Below are 23385 nucleotides of genomic sequence, written 5' to 3'. Positions count from 1 at the left end.
ATGAATTGAGTGAGGGAGGCCTGCCCTGACCACGGGCTGCCCTGTCACTTGGGTGGGGGCCCCAGGCAGCATCAAAAGAGGAAAAGGGAGAAGGTGAGCTGAGTGCCTGCATCACTTCCCTCCTCCTTGGTCTACCCAGATGTGAGCCAGCAGCATCCCACCCCTGCTGCCACAGCCGTCAGCCACGCCTGCCTCCGTATGGTGAGGGAGGCTGGTGGACCTCACTGCTATCCTCACTGTCCGTCCCACTCACAAGAGTCACAACGGAATAGCAGAACCACCACAGCAGCCAGTCCAAAACCTCCACAAAGCTCAGGCTACTTTCATTGCTTGTATCTAAGAGCAAGTTCAGTGCCCAGATACTATTTTCAGTGAAGATGGAAACATGAGTGGTCTGGAGGCAACTGCATGCTGTACGTATGAGCAATTCAGGCTCCAGAGCCTGATTCTTTGCTTTTAAACTCATCAGCCTCCCTAGCTCTGGGCATCTGCCATTGCTTTTGTCTCAACTGCACTTCTCTCTCTGCCCTGCCCCAGTGGGGCAAAGGAGAAGGATGTGTATGTGAGCGCATGAACATGTGCATTCAATGTCACTGTCGGCATCTCCTTGTCATTGTGCACAGACATGCTGAGGACACTTCCCGGTGCTCAGCTGCCCACCCCCAGGCTACAGTAACAACACAAGGCATTGCAAGCCGCAAAGCTAGGCACATAGTAGAGGCTCATGAAATGGTAGCGGTTATTATCACGATTAAGACACAATTAGTCCCTTGATGCATGCAATTCTCCTCTGTGTGCCCAGTTCCAACCCTCGGGAGGAGGGAAATTATCATTGCTGATTGCACAATTAGGGGTTCAAGTGAGATGAAAGCTAATTGTTCAGCATCATCTTGGCTGATGATGCTCTGAATGGTACTCAGATTGATACACGAAAGGCAGCGTAAACATTCTACACGGCTTCCACTGACAGGATCCATACTAGTTCAGCAGTGTCCAAATAAACACAGGCTGGAAGGAAGTGTGGAGTAACAGCTATCCATCAAGTGTGTCCTAACTGATCTGCAAAGGAACAGACGAGATGCACCATGGCAGACAGCAAAGCACACGATATTACATGTGCTATGGTCTTAATTGTCTGTGACACCAATTTAACACTCCAGCAATAAAGAATGCAGTCTTGCATGGTTTAAACTGGGGGTGGGGGTGGAAGAAAACAAAAAGGAAAGGAACTGGAAAACCGTCTTGGGATTGTAGCCACACACTGGGGTGGAAGGAGACTAGGAAGGAACACACCCTCATTTGCTCCTAACACGGTTAGCTGATCTGTTTGAAATTAGATCCATTTTCAACTGTTCTAACTTAATTATTAAGCCATTTCTTAACTTCATGAACAAAGTTTTCATGTGCTTTCAAAGCTGGCCCTGAACTAATAGCCCCCTCACTTCAGTGGTTTTGGAAATGAATGTTAGATGGGAAGAAGAACATTTAACAGTGTTTGTCTAAGGGTCAAAGCCCTGAAAACACAGCATAGTTGTACACAGAATTCAGTTCATCTGACGGCCATGCTGGCCCTCTGTCAGGTAATGAAGCGAGCGTGCCGCCCTAAAATGCTTGCTCTCTTACCGAGAGTGGCTGCAGGGTGGAAGCTGAGCTGTGCCACTTACTCAAGTGAGCCACACACACCATAGCGTTGCGTGTAAAGGTCAGAGGACAACTTGCAGATACTGGTTCTCTCCATCCATCATGTATGTCTTCCGGATCTAACTTGGCTGCTTTTTGTCGCTGAGCTGTCTCACAGGCCCTCCTGTGGTTTGCATTAATGTCATTCACATTATAGTCTCTTAAGGTGACCTGCTTTCTCCTGCCATTTTGGAAGAAGTCAACGGTTCATGGGTACATTAGAAATTATAGAGTAGAGTTCTCTGCACCCAAATCCCGTGGGAGGGAGAGCTAAACCTTCAGAGAGGCAGACAAGCCTGGGAAACCAGAAGAGACTGCTCCCTGCACACACATCTCGGACGCCAGAGGAAAAAGCCAAAGACCATCTGGAACCCTGGTGCACTGAAGCTCCCGGAAGGGGCGACACAGGTCTTCCTGATTGCTGCCGCTGCAGAGAACCCCTGGGCAGCACCCCACGAGCGAACCTGAGCCTCGGGACCACAGGTAAGACCAAAATTTCTGCTGCACGAAAGCTGCCTGGTGAGCTTGGGTCACACGGAAGCAGAATTTCTCTAGGACCGGGCACGTTCTGTGTTTAGCGGAAGTCCCACACCCGCGGATCCCGGCCCGCAGCAGCTCTCTGCTCCCAGACCCGGTGAGAGAGAGACCCAACCGCCTGGTCAGGTGGGCACTCCGGAGGCTGCAGAGCGGAAGAGACCACCAACACTGCTCACCCCTGCCCACATCCCTGGCCCAAGAGGAAACTGTATAAGGCCTCTGGGCTCCCGTGGGGGAGGGCCCAGGAGCGGCAGGACCCCTGCGCCTGAGACACCGCCGGAACCTGAAAGAAACAGACCGGATAAACAGTTCTCTGCACCCAAATCCCGTGGGAGGGAGAGCTAAACCTTCAGAGAGGCAGACAAGCCTGGGAAACCAGAAGAGACTGCTCCCTGCACACACATCTCGGACGCCAGAGGAAAAAGCCAAAGACCATCTGGAACCCTGGTGCACTGAAGCTCCCGGAAGGGGCGGCACAGGTCTTCCTGATTGCTGCCGCTGCAGAGAGCCCGTGGGCAGCACCCCATGAGCGAACTTGAGCCTCAGGACCACAGGTAAGACCAAATTTTCTGCTGCAAGAAAGCTGCCTGGTGAACTCAAGACACAGGCCCACAGGAACAGCTGAAGACCTGTAGAGAGGAAAAACTACACGCCCGAAAGCAGAACACTCTGTCCCCATAACTGACTGAAAGAGAGGAAAACAGGTCTACAGCACTCCTGACACACAGGCTTATAGGACAGTCTAGCCACTGTCAGAAATAGCAGAACAAAGTAACACTAGAGATAATCTGATGGCGAGAGGCAAGCGCAGGAACCCAAGCAACAGAAACCAAGACTACATGGCATCATCGGTGCCCAATTCTCCCACCAAAGCAAACACGGAATATCCAAACACACCAGAAAAGCAAGATCTAGTTTCAAAATCATATTTGATCATGATGCTGGAGGACTTCAAGAAAGACATGAACACACTTAGGGAAGCACAGGAAAACATTAATAAACAAGTAAAAGCCTACAGAGAGGAATCGCAAAAATCCCTGAAAGAATTCCAGGAAAACACAATCAAACAGTTGAAGGAATTAAAAATGGAAATAGAAGCAATCAAGAAAGAACACATGGAAACAACCCTGGATATAGAAAACCAAAAGAAGAGACAAGGAGCTGTAGATACAAGCTTCACCAACAGAATACAAGAGATGGAAGAGAGAATCTCAGGAGCAGAAGATTCCATAGAAATCATTGACTCAACTGTCAAAGATAATGTAAAGCGGAAAAAGCTACTGGTCCAAAACATACAGGAAATCCAGGACTCAATGAGAAGATCAAACCTAAGGATAATAGGTATAGAAGAGAGTGAAGACTCCCAGCTCAAAGGACCAGTAAATACCTTCAACAAAATCATAGAAGAAAACTTCCCTAACCTAAAAAAAGAGATACCCATAGACATACAAGAAGCCTACAGAACTCCAAATAGATTGGACCAGAAAAGAAACACCTCCCGTCACATAATTGTCAAAACACCAAACGCACAAAATAAAGAAAGAATATTAAAAGCAGTAAGGGAAAAAGGTCAAGTAACATATAAAGGGAGACCTATCAGAATCACACCAGACTTCTCGCCAGAAACTATGAAGGCCAGAAGATCCTGGACTGATGTTATACAGACCCTAAGAGAACACAAATGCCAGCCCAGGTTACTGTATCCAGCAAAACTCTCAATTAACATTGATGGAGAAACCAAGATATTCCATGACAAAACCAAATTTACACAATATCTTTCTACAAATCCAGCACTACAAAGGATAATAAATGGTAAAGCCCAACATAAGGAGGCAAGCTATACCCTAGAAGAAGCAAGAAACTAATCGTCTTGGCAACAAAACAAAGAGAATGAAAGCACACAAACATAACCTCACATCCAAATATGAATATAAAGGGAAACAATAATCACTATTCCTTAATATCTCTCAATATCAATGGCCTCAACTCCCCAATAAAAAGACATAGATTAACAAACTGGATATGCAACGAGGACCCTGCATTCTGCTGCCTACAGGAAACACACCTCAGAGACAAAGACAGACACTACCTCAGAGTGAAAGGCTGGAAAACAACTTTCCAAGCAAATGGTCAGAAGAAGCAAGCTGGAGTAGCCATTCTAATATCAAATAAAATCAATGTCCAACTAAAAGTCATCAAAAAAGATAAGGAAGGACACTTCATATTCATCAAAGGAAAAATCCACCAAAATGAACTCTCAATCCTAAATATCTATGCCCCAAATACAAGGGCACCTACATACGTAAAAGAAACCTTACTAAAGCTCAAAACACACATTGCACCTCACACAATAATAGTGGGAGATTTCAACACCCCACTCTCATCAATGGACAGATCATGGAAACAGAAATTAAACAGTGATGTCGACAGACTAAGAGAAGTCATGAGCCAAATGGACTTAACGGATATTTATAGAACATTCTATCCTAAAGCAAAAGGATATACCTTCTTCTCAGCTCCTCATGGTACTTTCTCCAAAATTGACCATATAATTGGTCAAAAAACGGGCCTCAACAGGTACAGAAAGATAGAAATAATCCCATGCGTGCTATCGGACCACCACGGCCTAAAACTGGTCTTCAATAACAATAAGGGAAGAATGCCCACATATACGTGGAAATTGAACAATGCTCTACTCAATGATAACCTGGTCAAGGAAGAAATAAAGAAAGAAATTAAAAACTTTTTAGAATTTAATGAAAATGAAGATACAACATACTCAAACTTATGGGACACAATGAAAGCTGTGCTAAGAGGAAAACTCATAGCGCTGAGCACCTGCAGAAAGAAACAGGAAAGAGCATATGTCAGCAGCTTGACAGCACACCTAAAAGCTCTAGAACAAAAAGAAGCAAATACACCCAGGAGGAGTAGAAGGCAGGAAATAATCAAACTCAGAGCTGAAATCAACCAAGTAGAAAGAAAAAGGACCATAGAAAGAATCAACAGAACCAAAAGTTGGTTCTTTGAGAAAATCAACAAGATAGATAAACCCTTAGCCAGACTAACGAGAGGACACAGAGAGTGCGTCCAAATTAACACAATCAGAAATGAAAAGGGAGACATAACTACAGATTCGGAGGAAATTCAAAAAATCATCAGATCTTACTATAAAAACCTATATTCAACAAAATTTGAAAATCTTCAGGAAATGGACAATTTCCTAGACAGATACCAGGTATCGAAGTTAAATCAGGAACAGATAAACCAGTTAAACAACCCCATAACTCCTAAGGAAATAGAAGCAGTCATTAAAGGTCTCCCAACCAAAAAGAGCCCAGGTCCAGACGGGTTTAGTGCAGAATTCTATCAAACCTTCATAGAAGACCTCATACCAATATTATCCAAACTGTTCCACAAAATTGAAACAGATGGAGCCCTACCGAATTCCTTCTACGAAGCCACAATTACTCTTATACCTAAACCACACAAAGACACAACAAAGAAAGAGAACTTCAGACCAATTTCCCTTATGAATATCGACGCAAAAATACTCAATAAAATTCTGGCAAACCGAATTCAAGAGCACATCAAAACAATCATCCACCATGATCAAGTAGGCTTCATCCCAGGCATGCAGGGATGGTTTAATATACGGAAAACCATCAACGTGATCCATTATATAAACAAACTGAAAGAACAGAACCACATGATCATTTCATTAGATGCTGAGAAAGCATTTGACAAAATTCAACACCCCTTCATGATAAAAGTCCTGGAAAGAATAGGAATTCAAGGCCCATACCTAAACATAGTAAAAGCCATATACAGCAAACCAGTTGCTAACATTAAACTAAATGGAGAGAAACTTGAAGCAATCCCACTAAAATCAGGGACGAGACAAGGCTGCCCACTCTCTCCCTACTTATTCAATATAGTTCTTGAAGTTCTAGCCAGAGCAATCAGACAACAAAAGGAGATCAAGGGGATACAGATCGGAAAAGAAGAGGTCAAAATATCACTATTTGCAGATGACATGATAGTATATTTAAGTGATCCCAAAAGTTCCACCAGAGAACTACTAAAGCTGATAAACAACTTCAGCAAAGTGGCTGGGTATAAAATTAACTCAAATAAATCAGTTGCCTTCCTCTATACAAAAGAGAAACAAGCCGAGAAAGAAATTAGGGAAACGACACCCTTCATAATAGACCCAAATAATATAAAGTACCTCGGTGTGACTTTAACCAAGCAAGTAAAAGATCTGTACAATAAGAACTTCAAGACACTGAGGAAAGAAATTGAAGAAGACCTCAGAAGATGGAAAGATCTCCCATGCTCATGGATTGGCAGGATTAATATAGTAAAAATGGCCATTTTACCAAAAGCAATCTACAGATTCAATGCAATCCCCATCAAAATACCAATCCAATTCTTCAAAGAGTTAGACAGAACAATTTGCAAATTCATCTGGAATAACAAAAAACCCAGGATAGCTAAAGCTATCCTCAACAATAAAAGGACTTCAGGGGGAATCACTATCCCTGAACTCAAGCAGTATTACAGAGCAATAGTGATAAAAACTGCATGGTATTGGTACAGAGACAGACAGATAGACCAATGGAATAGAATTGAAGACCCAGAAATGAAACCACACACCTATGGTCACTTGATTTTTGACAAAGGAGCCAAAACCATCCAATGGAAAAAAGATAGCATTTTCAGCAAATGGTGCTGGTTCAACTGGAGGGCAACATGTAGAAGAATGCAGATCGATCCATGCTTATCACCCTGTACAAAGCTTAAGTCCAAGTGGATCAAGGACCTCCACATCAAACCAGACACACTCAAACTAATAGAAGAAAAACTAGGGAAGCATCTGGAACACATGGGCACTGGAAAAAATTTCCTGAACAAAACACCAATGGCTTATGCTCTAAGATCAAGAATCGACAAATGGGATCTCATAAAACTGCAAAGCTTCTGTAAGGCAAAGGACACTGTGGTTAGGACAAAACGGCAACCAACAGATTGGGAAAAGATCTTTACCGATCCTACAACAGATAGAGGCCTTATATCCAAAATATACAAAGAACTCAAGAAGTTAGACCGCAGGGAAACAAATAACCCTATTAAAAAATGGGGTTCAGAGCTAAACAAAGAATTCACAGCTGAGGAATGCTGAATGGCCGAGAAACACCTAAAGAAATGTTCAACATCTTTAGTCATAAGGGAAATGCAAATCAAAACAACCCTGAGATTTCACCTCACACCAGTGAGAATGGCTAAGATCAAAAACTCAGGTGACAGCAGATGCTGGCGAGGATGTGGAGAAAGAGGAACACTCCTCCATTGTTGGTGGGATTGCAGACTGGTAAAACCATTCTGGAAATCAGTCTGGAGGTTCCTCAGAAAATTGGACATTGAACTGCCTGAGGATCCAGCTATACCTCTCTTGGGCATATACCCAAAAGATGCCTCAACATATAAAAGAGACACGTGCTCCACTATGTTCATCGCAGCCTTATTTATAATAGCCAGAAACTGGAAAGAACCCAGATGCCCTTCAACAGAGGAATGGATACAGAAAATGTGGTACATCTACACAATGGAATATTACTCAGCTATCAAAAACAACGAGTTTATGAAATTCGTAGGCAAATGGTTGGAACTGGAAAATATCATCCTGAGTGAGCTAACCCAATCACAGAAAGACATACATGGTATGCACTCATTGATAAGTGGCTATTAGCCCAAATGCTTGAATTACCCTAGATCCCTAGAACAAACGAAACTCAAAACGGATGATCAAAATGTGAATGCTTCACTCCTTCTTTAAATGAGGAAAAAGAATACCCTTGGCAGGGAAGGGAGAGGCAAAGATTAAAACAGAGACTGAAGGAACACCCATTCAGAGCCTGCCCCACATGTGGCCCATACATATACAGCCACCCAATTAGACAAGATGGATGAAGCAAAGAAGTGCAGGCCGACAGGAGCCGGATGTAGATCTCTCCTGAGAGACACAGCCAGAATACAGCAAATACAGAGGTGAATGCCAGCAGCAAACCACTGAACTGAGAATAGGTCCCCTATTGAAGGAATCAGAGAAAGAACTGGAAGAGCTTGAAGGGGCTCGAGACCCCAAAAGTACAACAATGCCAAGCAATCAGAGCTTCCAGGGACTAAGCCACTACCTAAAGACTATACATGGACTGACCCTGGACTCTGACCCCATAGGTAGCAATGAATATCCTAGTAAGAGCACCAGTGGAAGGGGAAGCCCTGGGTCCTGCTAAGACTGAACCCCCAGTGAACTAGTCTATGGGGGGAGGGCGGCAATGGGGGGTGGGTTGGGAGGGGAACACCCATAAGGAAGGGGAGGGGGGAGGGGGATGTTTGCCCGGAAACCGGGAAAGGGAATAACACTCGAAATGTATATAAGAAATACTCAAGTTAATAAAAAAAAAAAAGAAATTATAGAGTAGTATATAATTTCTATTGTCAGTTAGAGTAGGATCATGCCTTGGAGTAAATCACAATAATGCTGCTGGTACTGCTGCTTGCAATGTGGCAATGTTTACTGTGCTAAGCCTCTTCTGTTGTATCCTGTACTAGGTGTTCCTGTGGGTCTCATAAGCAGAGACCTGGGCTGGTTACCCTTCTCCAAGTTCATACTGTTTGTAAGGGGTGGAACGGGGATGTAAACCCAGGCTATCAGAATCCTGAATGCATGCTCTGAATTGTTATACTGTACTGTATATCAGAAGCCAATGTAGTAAAATACTTTAAAGAAGTCTATAGTCAAAATAAAGGCCAGGAAATTGCTGTTATGCTTACAACATTCATATATCCACTATGTCCGTGCCCATGTCTACACTATTACTTTAATCTTCCCTGATTGAGGTAATAACTACACTCTCTGGAGAAGCTGTTTCAAGGAAGTGAGCAGCACAGTATTGCAGGAACTGTGACTGTAATTTGACCCAAACCTGCCAGACCATAAGCTCTCCTGGCCTTTCACTAGTGACACACCTCTTTCTTAAACCAATTCTACCACCAGGAGAGAACTCAACAAAAGAATAAATCTTTGCAATAAAACCAAATATTTGTAGTCTTAAAATCCAGGAGAAAATGTTTCTGCTAGGCATGGCCTGGCAGACTTTTTTTTTTTTTTTTTTTTTGCCCAGCGGACTTCTTACATTCTGATGCGAGACGTGGTCAGATCAAGTGTGTTGAGTAGGATGAGTCACAAAAGCCTTGCAAGGGGTCAACAGCTCTGTTCTCTCATAGCACAGAGTCTAATGCTGCTGTGACTGAGTACACAGAAGGTGGCTAGTCCCACCTACTTCCTTATCAATTTCTGTCTCTCCTTCCTTCTCTTCTTGGATCCGGTGAACCAAAGTCTGGTATAGAAAGAGGATTCCTGAGCAGAAGGTATCAAGTAAGACTCTTGCAATGTAAAGAGAATGGAGCTGGGCTTTAACTGATTGGCATGCCGGATGGTCTATAGCAAAGCCATGAGATGACATGGTTATGAGTGAATATCACTGATGGCACAGCTGCCATGGGAAACAGCACAACCACATCCCATAAAAGCAGAAGCTGAGTCACTCTGGGATCTAGAACAGGGACTTAGGCAGACATCCGTACACCATGTTGCCAGGAAGCACCTGGTGGCAGCACTCCAAATGTGTTCAGATAGAAGACTAAGCAGGGGAAATGTCATGGAGCACTCCCAATGTGTAATGGCACAATGACATGTCACCCAGCCTTTGGGAGCGGCACAAGACGGATGAAATTTGAGGACAAGAAGCAAGTCACAAAACGGCAAAGGCAGTACAACGTCTCTTTCATCAATCATCTCCAGTAGGTAGTCATGGGCAATGAGATCATAAATAACAGAGGGGTGGAAGGGGAGTGACTGTTTAATAAGTACAGAGTTATAGTTTTTATAGCATTAATAAGAGTTCAGGAGCCTGCTTGCTGAACAATGACACTATAAAATGGTTATAGTGGAAAATGTATTCATATTCATTATCCCTTTCTCCTTCCTTTTCTCCTTTCCTCCTTCCTTTCTTATATCCATCCATCCACACATCCATCCATCCATCCATCCATCCATCCATCCATCCATCCATCCATCCATCCATCCATGACTGTTGAGTGTTCAGCTGGTATCTTTATCAAGCCCTCCAAGGCTCAGAGAGTATCACTGAAAAGAAAACAGAGGAAGGGCTGTGATTCTGTCTCTTGGACATGACATGTTGAACTCATAGCAGTAGAGGCTATTTACACAAGACAGGCCAGTCAGTATTTTATATTTATGAAGAAGGCTCATTGGGCCTTATCCCTTCTTAAGAAGCATGAGGGCCGGTGGGGTCCTATTCCCCAGTAGTGTGGCCATTGATAAGTTGGTTGTCCTTGCTTAAATAAATAATTCTTACTTCTCATGCAAGAAACTGTAATTAAATGCAAAGGGGTGTCCCACCCCACATGTGAGGTAAGAACTATATGAGAGCAAAAAGGGAACTCTTTGGAACTAAGAAAAGATTTTGAGGAAGGAGATAAGATAATATGCCTATAATATAAGCAACATTTTATATGTTCATGAAGTTTATATGTATGAAGTTGTGAAAAAAATAATTTAAAAATAGATCCTGTGCCACAGTGATATACACCTATAATCCTAGTTCTTGAGGAAGAAGTGTTGGGAGTTCTGGGCCAGCCTTCTACATAGTGAATTCCAGACCAGCAGGTACAGTGTGGCTTGATCTAAAAAACAGGGCAGGACAAAACAACTCAATATCCCTAAGAATACTTCACTGAGTCACCCCCAGAGTCTTTGACCTAGGAGGCTGGGGAGCGGGGAGGGGTGAAATCTGTGTTCTTTCATAGTTCAGAAGTAATGCTGGAACAATGAAGAATTGTCTTAGAATGCATGTCACCGTCCCTTCCTCCTCCCCAAGACCATGGTTCCCTGGCATAACTGTTCTCCAGGAAAGGCCAGTCTGGGCGTCCTTCACTTAAGTTATTCCATAAACTTTCCTAAATCAACCACACTTCCTCAGTCTACTTCTTAAGTTATGAGTGGCATTTGTCTCCCATCTTCCCTAAGAATAGTCAGACTAATGGTGTCTCTTCTTTTCTCTTCTCCTCCTACACATCTCTAATAAACCTAGAGAGAATCAACAATCTATGACGCTTCTGTCTTGCTTGTGCACACCTATATGCCTAGCTTCTGAGGGAACTGAAGCAGGAGAACAGGGCAGGCTGGACCCTGTCTGAAAATAAAACTTATAAATGTAGTAATTATACAGTAGAAACTTTGCATCATATGTGGGAGGCCCTGGGTCCAGGTCTCAGTACTTCAAAGAAGAGGGGGAAAGGTTTCTCTGTCTTTTTCCACCAAGATGTATTTCTTAGAGACAGCAACTCTATAGTTCCTCTTTCCTCCATGCTCCAGGAATCTAGACATCATTTAAAATAATAACTTTATTCATATTTGTGGAACTCTGAGTTCTTTCACAGAGCAGCACTGACTATTCTGTCAAGTGAGATATTTCAATTACTGAACAGTAGAGACAGAAGTTTCTTCAGTGCTCACTATGCATGATCATGTTGTATGTGAGACACCAGGGTTCAGGGAGCCTGGTGATATACATTCTGACAAGTCAATTAAAGAGACAGAACCCCATAGCACAGACCTCTTATTCTCCTTGCCTAGACTGCCTCCCTAATCAGCTGTCCCTCTTACCAGCTCCAGTGAAGGATGTCTGCAGGTCCTGACATGCGATGGAGTAAGCCCAAAGAACAGGACTTAAACATCTAGACCATGACCAGAGAGATGGCTTAGCCATTAAGAACACTTCCTGCTTTTTCCAAAGACTTGAGTTTGAGTGCTAGCATCCACAGCTCACAACTTCCTGTCACTCCAGTTCCAGGGGACCCACTGCTCATGCTGGGCCTCTTCAGGCACCTGGGTTCACTTGCACATAAACTCATGCAGGCACTCACATGTATTTGAAAAAAAAAATAAACAATTCACTAGAATGGCCATGAAATCAACAATTAGGGAAAGGTATTCATTATTGAAAATAACTTTTGGCACAGTAACTTCCTTCCAGTGCTTTGGGTTTCTCTCCCCATACCTTCTCCTTTCTGAGATGGGGTCTTAGCTATCTACGTAGCCAGGGATGCCCTTCAACTCCTGATCCTTTTGCCACCCTACCCCAGTGGTGAGATTTTAGGATAGGCATCAAGCTATTCCTGTTCTGTTTTGACTTCTTTACAAAGGGTGTAGGAAGGGATTATTCTAGGGGAAAAAAAAAAGAACTAAGCAGAAGCCTAGGAAGTTCAGACAGTTAACAAATTCTGATAGGATTAGCTCTGTGGCTTCATCCTAACAAAAATACCATCCCTGCCAAAGACAATGAGAACCCATTATTATGGCTAAAGTAGTCAACAACACCAACATGGAGATGTTTTTCCTGAAGTCTTCACCCTACTCTTCTTGAATACAACAAGATTTGGGGAGAAGCTAAAGACCGTATGTAATTCGAGCAAGGAAATGAACCAGCTGAAACTTATTCAGCAGCAGGGCTGATTGTATTCCTTTACCAACACTGCAAGGTGGATACTTCACTCCCACTCAACAGGCAGAACTAAAGCTTGGAGCGCTTCAGACCCAGGTGCACTGGCAAAGCCAGGTCCCTGTGCCCAGACTCCGAACACACAGAGCTAGGTGTCTCCCAATCCAATTCCAGAACTTTTCCCTGCTATCAAAGCTCAACATGCCTGAGATGGAGTTATTACCTCTCCTGCCTGCTTGAAAAGCCTGAAGCTACTATTCTACCCCCCCTCTTCCACCCCCCCTTGGTGCACTTCTCCTAAGGGATACAGTGAGTAACAGAACAAATTCACTGGCAAGGCGTTCTGATCCTGGCATGCTGGGTAAATGTGCAAATAACAGCAAAAGAGGAACAACGATGTAAGACAGAGCTTAATACAACCCCACCACAGCCTGTCCTTGCAGTTTCACGAAGGCAGAAGAATCCATCTCTCTAAGCCCAGGGAAGCCACACAACCTCATCATACCTGGCTGTCTGTGCTGCCATGAGCAAAGGCAGGCTGGTGGCAACACTATTTCCTAGGCTGAATGAAGGGAGAGAGGGGAGAGGAGCTGAGTGGGCTGCACCTTTAGAAAGCATAAGGTTTGTGAAAACAGCAGAAAGGGTTGCTTTCCCTTGTTCAGGGATTGCTACTAAACAAAATGGTTTTAGAACTTGAGTGCTTACAGGAGATGCATGTGTGCGAACCAAGCCAGGCAGGGCCTTTAAAAGATTTCGTCCAATTTGCTGTTAAATTCTTTCCACTACAGCCACTGGAAATCAGCTTCCTAGGTGTGGAGAAACCACACAGTGATAGGCTTCCTAGCACACATGCAGCCCTGAGTCTAAGCCTCAGAGTGTCGGATAAAGAAAAGTCTTTTACAGCACACTCTGCAGTACAGCTATTTTCTGAAAAACAAGCCAAGAGCAAACTGACACAATGCAGTTGAATTTCTAGCCATCTAATTTCAATACCAGACTACTGTTGCTTCCAGACTATTCTCTTCAACTTCCAAATAAGATTAAACAACACCAACAAAAGCAAAAACAGTAACTAAAATACCTCCAAGCTCCAAACGGATGTAAGTGATTTTGCTTGTCAAGTTTTAACAAGATGGCAGCCTCAAACTGGATATAGCGGTACATGCTAGCACGTGGAAGGTGAAGGAAGAAGGATTAGGAGTTCAAGTTCATTGTCAGTTTCAAAATGAGTTCAAGACTAGTCTAGTGTACATGAAACCCTGTCTCAAAAGTAAAATAAAATAAAATAAAATAAAATACTGGTATAAGATAGCTCAGTGAATGAAAGTTTTGCTGTATAACCCTGACAACCTGAGCTTAATCCCTGGATCTCACAGTGGAAGGAGAGAACCAAATCTCTATAGTTGTCTTCTGACCTCCACATGTTCACTTACACACACACACACACACACACACACACACACACACTGAACGATAGTGATGATGATGATGATGATGATGATGATGATGATGATGATGACGACGACGACGATAAATTATGTACACACAAATGAAGAGTGATGGCATGGCTTTGACACACGCTAACCCATGGTCCTCTGCTGTGGGTCAGACATCATATATGGGTATTGTCCAATGCAACAGCCAAGCACAGAAGAGGTACTGTTCTCACCAGATCTGAGTTTAGCATCATTGGTGAAGACAGGCAGAGGCAACACGATTGCCACTATTCCTGAAGTAAAGTCGTATTTCTGTTACTTTAATGAAGAAGTCTGTACCATTCATCTGAAGGAAGGACTGTAGATCTAAGTGATCCAGGGATTGCATGGGAGATAAGTACCCGTCATCTTTTTCCGTATGTTGTCATTGCTATATGCTTTTATGGAGGGGATGTTTAACAATTGTGTTGAAGAAAGGATATCAAATGATGCTTAGAAATGTGATACACATTTTCATTTCACACTCCCTCAGCTTTTACAACTGTAGCTCAGTGAAATGTGTGAGAGAGTCTGGCAAACGGCCATATTTACAGGGAGGGGCCAGGTTACTTGTTTATGGAATGAAGACCATATTTGATTTTCAGTCCATAGGCCTCAAGTATATGTGCAGCTCACACTAGCAGAAGACCCCACCACCACATGTGTGCCACGGCTCAGTGTCTGTCCACCTGTAGGCTTTGTCAGCAGGGAAACACGGGGTCCTCTTCACCCTCCCTTCAGGATCAACGAGACAGAACCACACTGGATCTGGTCACCCTTGGTGTTGAATCTCTTACCTGCAAAAATGGCTTTTTGGCCTTCTGCTTCTGCCCTGGAAAAGGATGTTTATTCCCTTTATGGGCAGAGAAGCAAAAGTGTAGCCATCAGCAAAGCCACCCTGCGCATTCAGATCTCCATCTGCCAGAAAGGAAGGAGCAAAGCCTTGTGCCTCCTTGAAAGGGGGGCTGGTACGCGATCACAGATGCAGGGTCAGGGTCACTGAGCTTCCTAAGCTGCCATGGCATCAGCAGCCTGGAGGGAAGGAACTTGAAGCTTACCGTTGTCAAACCTGAGACTTCTCCCTTGGCCAGCGGCTTGCAGATGGAGGGTGTATAGACTCTGGTTTCTGATACTGGCTGTCCTTTCAAGAAGTGTTTTCCTGATTCATAAATGTCGACCTCAACCATTTTTCCCATGAATGCAGGGTTCTTTGGCACTAAGACCTTGAAAACAGATTTCAGAAATCAGGAGTTTTCACATCAGCATTATTTAACAGTAGTTCTGGGTTTCAGGACAATGATGTAGGAAGACGTCTTGCCTCCCACATCCCTCTGCCCATCATTAACATCTAACAGCAGCATGATGTGCTTGCTACTATGAATAATAAAAGAGCTATATGCCACGAAAAGCTCAGTCCACACTTCAGATGCCCTGGGATCCCACTGCAGACAGCTCTATTGCCTGGCTGCTGGGGGATTTGGAGTCCTGGGGCATGGTAAGGCCTTTCTGAGAGGAGCCAAAGGGCTGCAGACCCAGTGCCCTCACCAGATGCCAGCTATTCTGAATGAAGCACAGTGGCAGGAAGCCTGGGGAATTCCCAATAGCCAGCCAACCACTTCTGGACAGGCCTTTCATACCTGGGCCTTGCCTGTCCTGCGCAATAAAGGAAACAAATTAGAAAATTATGAAAGCCTCACTCACAATAGCTTCAAGTTAGCTGTCCCTTCAAATGAAGGAGTGCGTGCGTGCGTGCGTGCGTGTTCATGTGTGCAAGAGGGTAAAAGGAAGGGCATTTCAAAACAACTCTCAGTAACACAGCACATTGGTGCTTGCCTAAATGACTTCTCTGGCTAGTGGCTGCCATTCACACCTGTTGTTGTGGGAAAGGAGATGCATTTGTTAGTCTCCTGAGCCAACCTTTGTTCAGAAGCAGCCACTCTGAAGGCTACTTTGGCTGGCTCACAGGTTCACAGGCTCAAATGGCTCTTTCTGCTCAAGCTTGCTGATAAGATGATAGAGGTATGTTTACCTCAGCAAGAGTCTCCTCTTGCTGGGGACTTACAGGTAGATGTAGTCATTCTTTCCCCTCACACACCAACTTTAGTACTGTAGCTTCTTGTGAACCTCTTCAGGTCAGGCTCCAACACAGACCAGTTCCAAACTGTTAGCATTCTGTCTAAGTTTTACCTCACAGTTACCTGGCAAAAGCCAGGTATGCCTGACACTATAAAAGGGGCTACTTGCCCTCTCCTCACTCTCTTGCTCTTACCTCCCTGCTCCTGCTCTGTCCTCCCACTGCCCTCCCCCTTCCCTCTCCACGTGCTCATGGCTGGCCTCTACTTCTCTACTCTCTCTTTCTCTCTGCCTTTCTCTGCCTCTACTACCCTCTTGACTCCCCCTCACCCCCCATGCCCTGAATTAACTATACTATACGGTCCCTCAGGGAGAAGGGATGTCTCATCATGGGCCCATGGAGTCACCCCCTTCCCCCATACCTGAATACACCTCCATAAAACATATCTCCCCTCCCTCTCTTTATCTTTTTATAAACACATCACAAACCATCAATAGTTTGATATTTTCATACAATCTTATTTAGAAAAATAAAAGGTATGGCACTGTTCAAAGGCTTGGTTAGAAAGACAGGAAAAAAAGGGGGGTAGGTTAAGGAAAAGAGCCTGCACTTGCATAGCCGATGTCCCTGAGAAGCCACACTGGGTGTTGGTCTTTCTGAGGTTGGTTTTTATGATCATTGCACACATAGCAGACACAGCTTCATCAAAGGATAGGGAAAAGGTGACCTAGAGGGCCTTAGTATCAGGCCCTTTTAAAATAATTTTCATAAAGTAAGAAAATCCCTAGCCGAAGCTATGCCTAGAAATATTGGTGCTATACCTGGGAATGTAAGTCGTCTTGATCTGCTGCCTTGACCTGTATGAAGGGCTCGGGTTTTAATAATTGGAAAAAGTCCACCTGCCTTCCACAGAGGAAGCAGCTAACGAGGCAGGCAGTTGCATTTAAAACGAAAGGAAAGATTCCCGGCTGAGGTACAAACCCAGATGGCCAGAGAAAGGAGAGGGAAGACATGACCGAAATATATCCTGGTCCTCCTCAGGGCTGAGCAGAGGGTTGGCAGCATAGGGAAACAGCTCTTCCTGAGATGGGACAGGAAGGGTTGGCTTTAAGGTGAGGCACAGGGGCTCCTTCCTCAGCTGCAGCCTTTCCTGGATACCCGACAAGTGTGTCTTCTTGGGTTTGGAGAGGCTCTACCTAGGAACTCCTGCCCAGTTTGATAGTATTTCCTGTGGGTATGCAATAGTGTAGCCTCTTCATTGCTTTCTAACTCCAGTCGTCCTTTCTCAAGTGCCCACGTAATTCTTAAAAATCCCCAAATTCCAATTCTAGTCATGACCTAGAGAAGAGAGAAAAAAAAATCCACTTCCCATCTGATGAGAAAGAACATAAGGATAGGAAACCCCACCTAACACTAAGGAAAATTAATACGGCTCAGAACCATCTGTGGCCATCCACTCTGAGTGTCCCCTGGTCACGGGTCCTGCTCAGATCTTTCAGGGTTCTTCCTGGAGGGAGCCACTCTGTGAGTCACGTCTGACATTCTCTCACCTATTGGGGAAGTGAGACCCAAGTGCTGACAGAAGTCAGGTCTAAACAGCCCTCAACAGTGGCTGTGTTTGGTTTGAGTTGATACTTTTGGGTTCATTTAGATTTTGTAAATATTTTTTAATTCTACTTTGCTGAAAGGCAGGGAACAAAAGAGAAAGGGTCTATTCTTTGGATTCCCCTCAGAGTGATGAACTACTGTGGAGGCCTTGTGAGGATGAGGCAAGTTCCCTTGGAGGTTTTAGAGGCTACTCAGGGTTATCCTTCTTGCCAGCCTTCCTTACCTTACCTGCAAGTGAGTGAGAGAACCCTACAATTCACACTACTGTGTTTGGTATATACACTCTTCCTGCCTTCTCAACAGGACTCCCCTCTCCATTCACTCAGTGGTAGCTTCTGAGTCCCAACTCCCAGAAGCCTGAGGCTGTCCTATCCAGGACTTGCAGGGCCTCCAGTACACACAATGACACTTACAACCTCTGTGAAGTAAACTAGGGATCCACCCTGCTAGCCTGGTTCCCTTCAGTCATACAATCCATTCTTCTTCTTTTCCCTTTTGCTCAAATGTTCAGAGCCAGTCTCACTTCGAAGAAAAAGCAGAAATGTGGTTGTTACCTGCTCATAGAATCGGTTATGTGCAACATAAAACTTGGAGTCAAAAGACTCTTCTGTGACTAACACTTGTTGTCTTTCGCCAATCTGTGGGGAAAAGAAAAGACAAGGATAAAGAAGCAAGAATCTGAAAATAAATAGCAGCCCATATATTCCTGGACCATAGCTGCTGCTGTGTGAATTTAAAGTAGACTACAGATGGTCAGTTGTTTAACAGACAACACTGTGCATAACTAATTCAAATCTCTTGAAAAACATTATCTATTCAGGAATGTAAAATAATCATAGCACAAACCCTTATTTTTTTACATGACTATGAAACAACTCAATCAGATTCCTTTCTTCCACATTAGATACAATGAAAGCTTCTGAGTGCACTAAAATCCAAATAGCACTTTGCTTCTTTCAACAAACTTGCACAACAAGCCAGAACAAGCTGCTTCTACTCCAAATGCAGGAAAATATTTTGGCAATATGGGAGAATAGTAATAAACATTAATTTGAGTTATAAGGGATCTAACACTAAGGAAAAATGCACCCAAAACTAGTCATTAGTGGCTGCAGAGACAACGCTGATGAAGGATGCACACAGCTTCTCCAGAAGATCCAGGTTTGAGGCTGGCACCCATACTGGATGGCTTCCACTGCCTATGCCTTCACTTCCTAAAGATCTGATTTCCTCTTCTGTATGCAGGGGTTCCTGAACTCACTAACGTGCACATACCTCCCCCACCCACATTAATTTTAAAACAGTACACACAATTTAGAAAACAAAACTAGTTTTTAAGCCTTCACTCTTCAGTGTTACACTTGTTCCATACAATTCTGAAATTATGACTAATTTGCATAAGTCATTTACTTCTTATATGTATTTTCCTCTGTCATAGGCAAGTGTCTCATTGTTGTCGCTACAACTTCATGTTCTTGTTACTTCCTAAAGAGCAAACATGGAAATTATGAAATTTGAGGGTCAATGGATGGGACTAGAAAACATTATACTGAGTGAGATAACCAATATCAGACCCAGAAAGACAAATGTCACATGTGCTACTCATGAGTGGATCTTTGGATGTGCTATTTTATCGGGAGTACCTGCAGAATTCAGAAAACCAGAGAGGCGTTGGTAGGGAGCAGGAGAAGGACCTTAAGGTAAGAAGGATGGTAGGACACAGATGATACATAGGGGAAAAAGGAAATAAAAGGGAGGAGGTTTAGGTGGAGAGAGGGATGGGAGGGTAGGGCAAAGGAGGGACGGATGACTAATACTAAAGATCGTGAAAAAGCCATATGTACTTATAAGCTTCATACACACACAACACACACACACACACACACACACACACACACACACACACACACACACACACGGTCAATAAAAGAGTTTAATTGGAGTTACCCTACATGAGATAATGCTCCTTCCTGTGCAGGGTAGATTTTTGGCAACTTGACAGAAGCTAGAGTCACTTGGGAAGAAGTAACCTTGAGTGAGAAAATGCCCCCTCCAGTCTAGTTTGTAGAAAAGACTGTGGGACATTTTCTTGATTGATGACTGGTATGCTTGGGCCTACCTCACTGTGTGGATGGTTCCACACCTGGACAGGTGGTCCTGGGTGTACAAGAAGCAGGCAAGCAAACCACGGGGAACAAGCCAGTAAGCAGTATTCCTCCAAGGCCTCTGCATCAGCTCCCTCCTGCAGCTTAAGGCCTTGAGTGGTGGCTCTGACTTTCATGGATGATGTACTTACAAGTTGTAAAATGAAAGAAACCTTTTCCTCCTCAAGTTGTTTCTGGCTGTGGTGTTTTATCCCAGCAATAAAAACTGAGATGCTCCTAGATGCCATAGTCTGCAAAACAAAAATCTCAGAGCCAGGTATGGCATACCTCCCCTTGGGAGATGTCTTGGAGACTTCCAAAACAATACTGGCCACTGCCTTGTTCTTGGTTGCCCAACTTGATTTTTTAGGGCAAAACCCTATTGTTAAATGGCATACTTTGGTCAAGGATCAAATTAATATATTTAGAGTCCTAGTGCAGCTCTCAGATCTCATCAGAGACGTTTCTTTGTGCTGTAAATGGTAGTTAACCAATAGAGAATTAGTGTCACTTGAGTGCTCAGCCCCAGGCTCATGGCACTGCACAGAAGAAGTGATGGAAAGACTCTAAGAGCCAGAGGTAAGGGAGGATGGGTGCAAAACAGTGTCTTCTGGACATGACAAGATGCTGACCTCATGGGTTCATAGCACAAGACCGGTACAAGGTCAAATCGGTTAACATTCTAGTATGGAGGAGGGGAGGGGCTCACAAGCTTCCATCTCTGGGGAGCTCTTGATAGTCATTTTCTTGTGGGGGAAAGGAGTGTCCATTTTCTTTAAGAGTAGTGTAGTTCCCAAGGGCTGAAGAGACAGCTCAGCTGTTAAGAGCACTGGCTGCTCTTCCAGAGGCCCTGAGTTCAACATGGTGGCTCACAACCATCTAAAGTGGGACCAAATGCTGTCTTCTGGCATGTAGAGGTGCAAACACACAGAGCACTAACACACATGAAGTAGATAAATCTTACAGAAATATTCTCCAGTATGGCCATATACCCATGAGTATGTGGGCAGCAGAAAGTGGGTAACTTAAAAAGAGAGGGAGAACACAAAGCTGGGAAAGGTAGGGAGATAGGGTGGATCTCTGAAGAGTTGGGGAAAGACAAATGGGGTGAATATAATAAACTATATACAATTCTCAAAGAATTCATAAAAATACATTTGAAATTTCAGCAACCAATGGGTCTGTTAGGTCTATATTTCCAAATTTATGCAGTCATTGTTAATAACTATAGGTTACCTCAGCCAAACAATGGTTAAAGAAGAGTGACTGTGCTCTCTCCCAATTGTCATTTCCCAGTTTATTCCACTGTGAAATATATCCTATAAAGGATCAATTACTTAGAAAAACAAAACAAAACCCAACATTGTCAAAAATGTCTGCTCCATCAAACCAGCTGTGAAACTGCCTGGAATCACTTTTGCTGTTGCTGCTTGGTAAATACACCCCATGCTGGCAGATGGTTTGGTTTTTTGTTTTTTGTTTTTTTGTTTTTTTTTTTTTAAAAGAAAGTCCTATTCTCATTTGTGGGGACTTGTCACTGTGTTCAGGCACTTATCATTTAGGAAGTATAAACACAGCTGCACCGAACAGACCACCTAACAATTAAAAAAAACAACAGTAAGCTCTCCACTCCCCCTTCCACCAATACCTAAGTACACCCCAATGTGCCATCTCGCTTACTGCCCTATTCCTTAGCCAAAGGCTGTGAGGTCTCTGGTGACTTAAAAACACCAAACAACCCCCCTCCAAAACAACCACTGATCCCCCCCCCCCAAATGCATACTCCTATAACACATCTCTCTAAAAACAATCCAAAATAGACAGAGGAAAGTTCTCCCCATATTTATGATGAGCTTCTAAAGTTCCATTTGTCAAAAACGACTGGTAAATGGTAGGTTTCATGGGTGTTTATTCTTCTGGAGAAAGCTGGGATGTTTGCACACAGCTCCCAATGTACGCGGCTTATGACACAGGATGAGTACCTGTCGATGGTTCTTAAGGTAATCTGCAATTAAACTCCAGCTAGCGTTAACCCTGTGAGAACACTGAGGGTGGGTGCTGCTCGCTGCTTTTCTGGGCTATTCTACTTCACATGGAGACATAAACAATGATGACGGTGAAAACAAACAAAGCTTTGCATTCTAATGTAGAACGAAGTCTTCTCAGAAGCCGTAAGATGTTGAGGAGAGGCATTTCCAAGAAGCACTTGGCTTGGGGAATAATAAAGACCTGATAGATCTAACAAACTGTATTGCAAGCCTCATGTCTTACATATTTTTTAAAACGAATCTCTCAGTGCTGGGCATGGGATTCAGGGCCTAGCACAGGTCTGCCACTGAGTTATACCCCAGTCATCAAACCTCATTTTAGAGGAAACATTTATTTTTTATGTTTTCTAAATGTGATTCGCCCACTCCCCATTAAAGACTCATCCATCAGATCTCCAGTGGGCAGCATGACAGGCCTTATCATGAGTGCTGCTGCCAGCCGAGTGAGAAGGCCCCACCCCAGAGATAAAAAGAGGGCATCTGGCAGAAGGGTCAAGCCATGGGCCTCCATAGGCCTATCAGACCATCCCTCCGAGCTACTCTGCTAGCTAGCAGCAGGGCTGATTTGTGAGAAGAGACCAGAGCTTATCTTACAGAATGATAGAGAACGCACTGGACCTTAGCCAGCACCAGACCACAAGTGTCCTCGTCTGACATGTGGCCTTCTGTACCTATCGCTCTTCAGTGACAGGACTCTGTCAAAGGTTGGAGCCACCCACAGGAATGAGAGGTCATGTCACTCTGTAAAGTGACCAAAGAAAATCCTGGGCTGGAAAACACGGTTTTTACAAGTCTTCCAGTGGCAGCACAATACCGTATTCAGCAGAAAAAGTTAAGCCGCCACTGGCAAGTCTACAGAGTGTTCTACAGGTGGCTTCAGAGAAACCCTGAGATTGTAGGATAGGAAGAAAGGCATGGTGGGCCACAGAAAGAGCATGTGATCTAGCAGCATCCAAGGGGGGTGGGAAAAAACAAAAACAAAACCTCAAATTCCTTAACACCTAACCGAAAAGCACCCTGAATGCTCTGTACTGTGTAGGAGAGCAGAGCAAGCTACAGGGTGCCTGGCAGCAGATTACTTCCCAGATGACAGGGACCTGACTAGGCTTTGACTGGCACTTCTCCAGGGGAACTTGGGAGGATGGAGAGCGCTAAGAGGAAAGAGAATACTTAAAAACCTGGGAATTTGGTTCCCAGAGCCTACATCAAGTGGCTCACGACTATCTG

General features: G+C 44.0%; 1 protein-coding gene across 5 annotated transcripts in view; it reads right to left on the bottom strand.

The window, feature by feature from the left end:
- Cdkal1 (CDK5 regulatory subunit associated protein 1-like 1) overlaps positions 1–23385 on the bottom strand; it is a 552607-nt gene that overhangs the window by 19314 nt on the left and 509908 nt on the right. For all 5 annotated transcript variants that reach the window (XM_063276594.1, XM_063276593.1, NM_001402171.1 and 2 more), the window contains 2 exon segments: positions 18521–18604; positions 15343–15507 (listed from right to left, as the gene is read on the bottom strand). In XM_063276594.1, coding sequence (XP_063132664.1) covers positions 15343–15507; positions 18521–18604 — 249 coding nt within the window.

Source organism: Rattus norvegicus, chromosome 17, assembly GCF_036323735.1.
Source record: "Rattus norvegicus strain BN/NHsdMcwi chromosome 17, GRCr8, whole genome shotgun sequence".
In the NCBI taxonomy this organism is placed as follows: Eukaryota; Metazoa; Chordata; class Mammalia; order Rodentia; family Muridae; genus Rattus; species Rattus norvegicus.
Note: the sequence above shows the minus strand (reverse complement) of the source record. Positions and strands in the feature narration are given on the sequence as shown.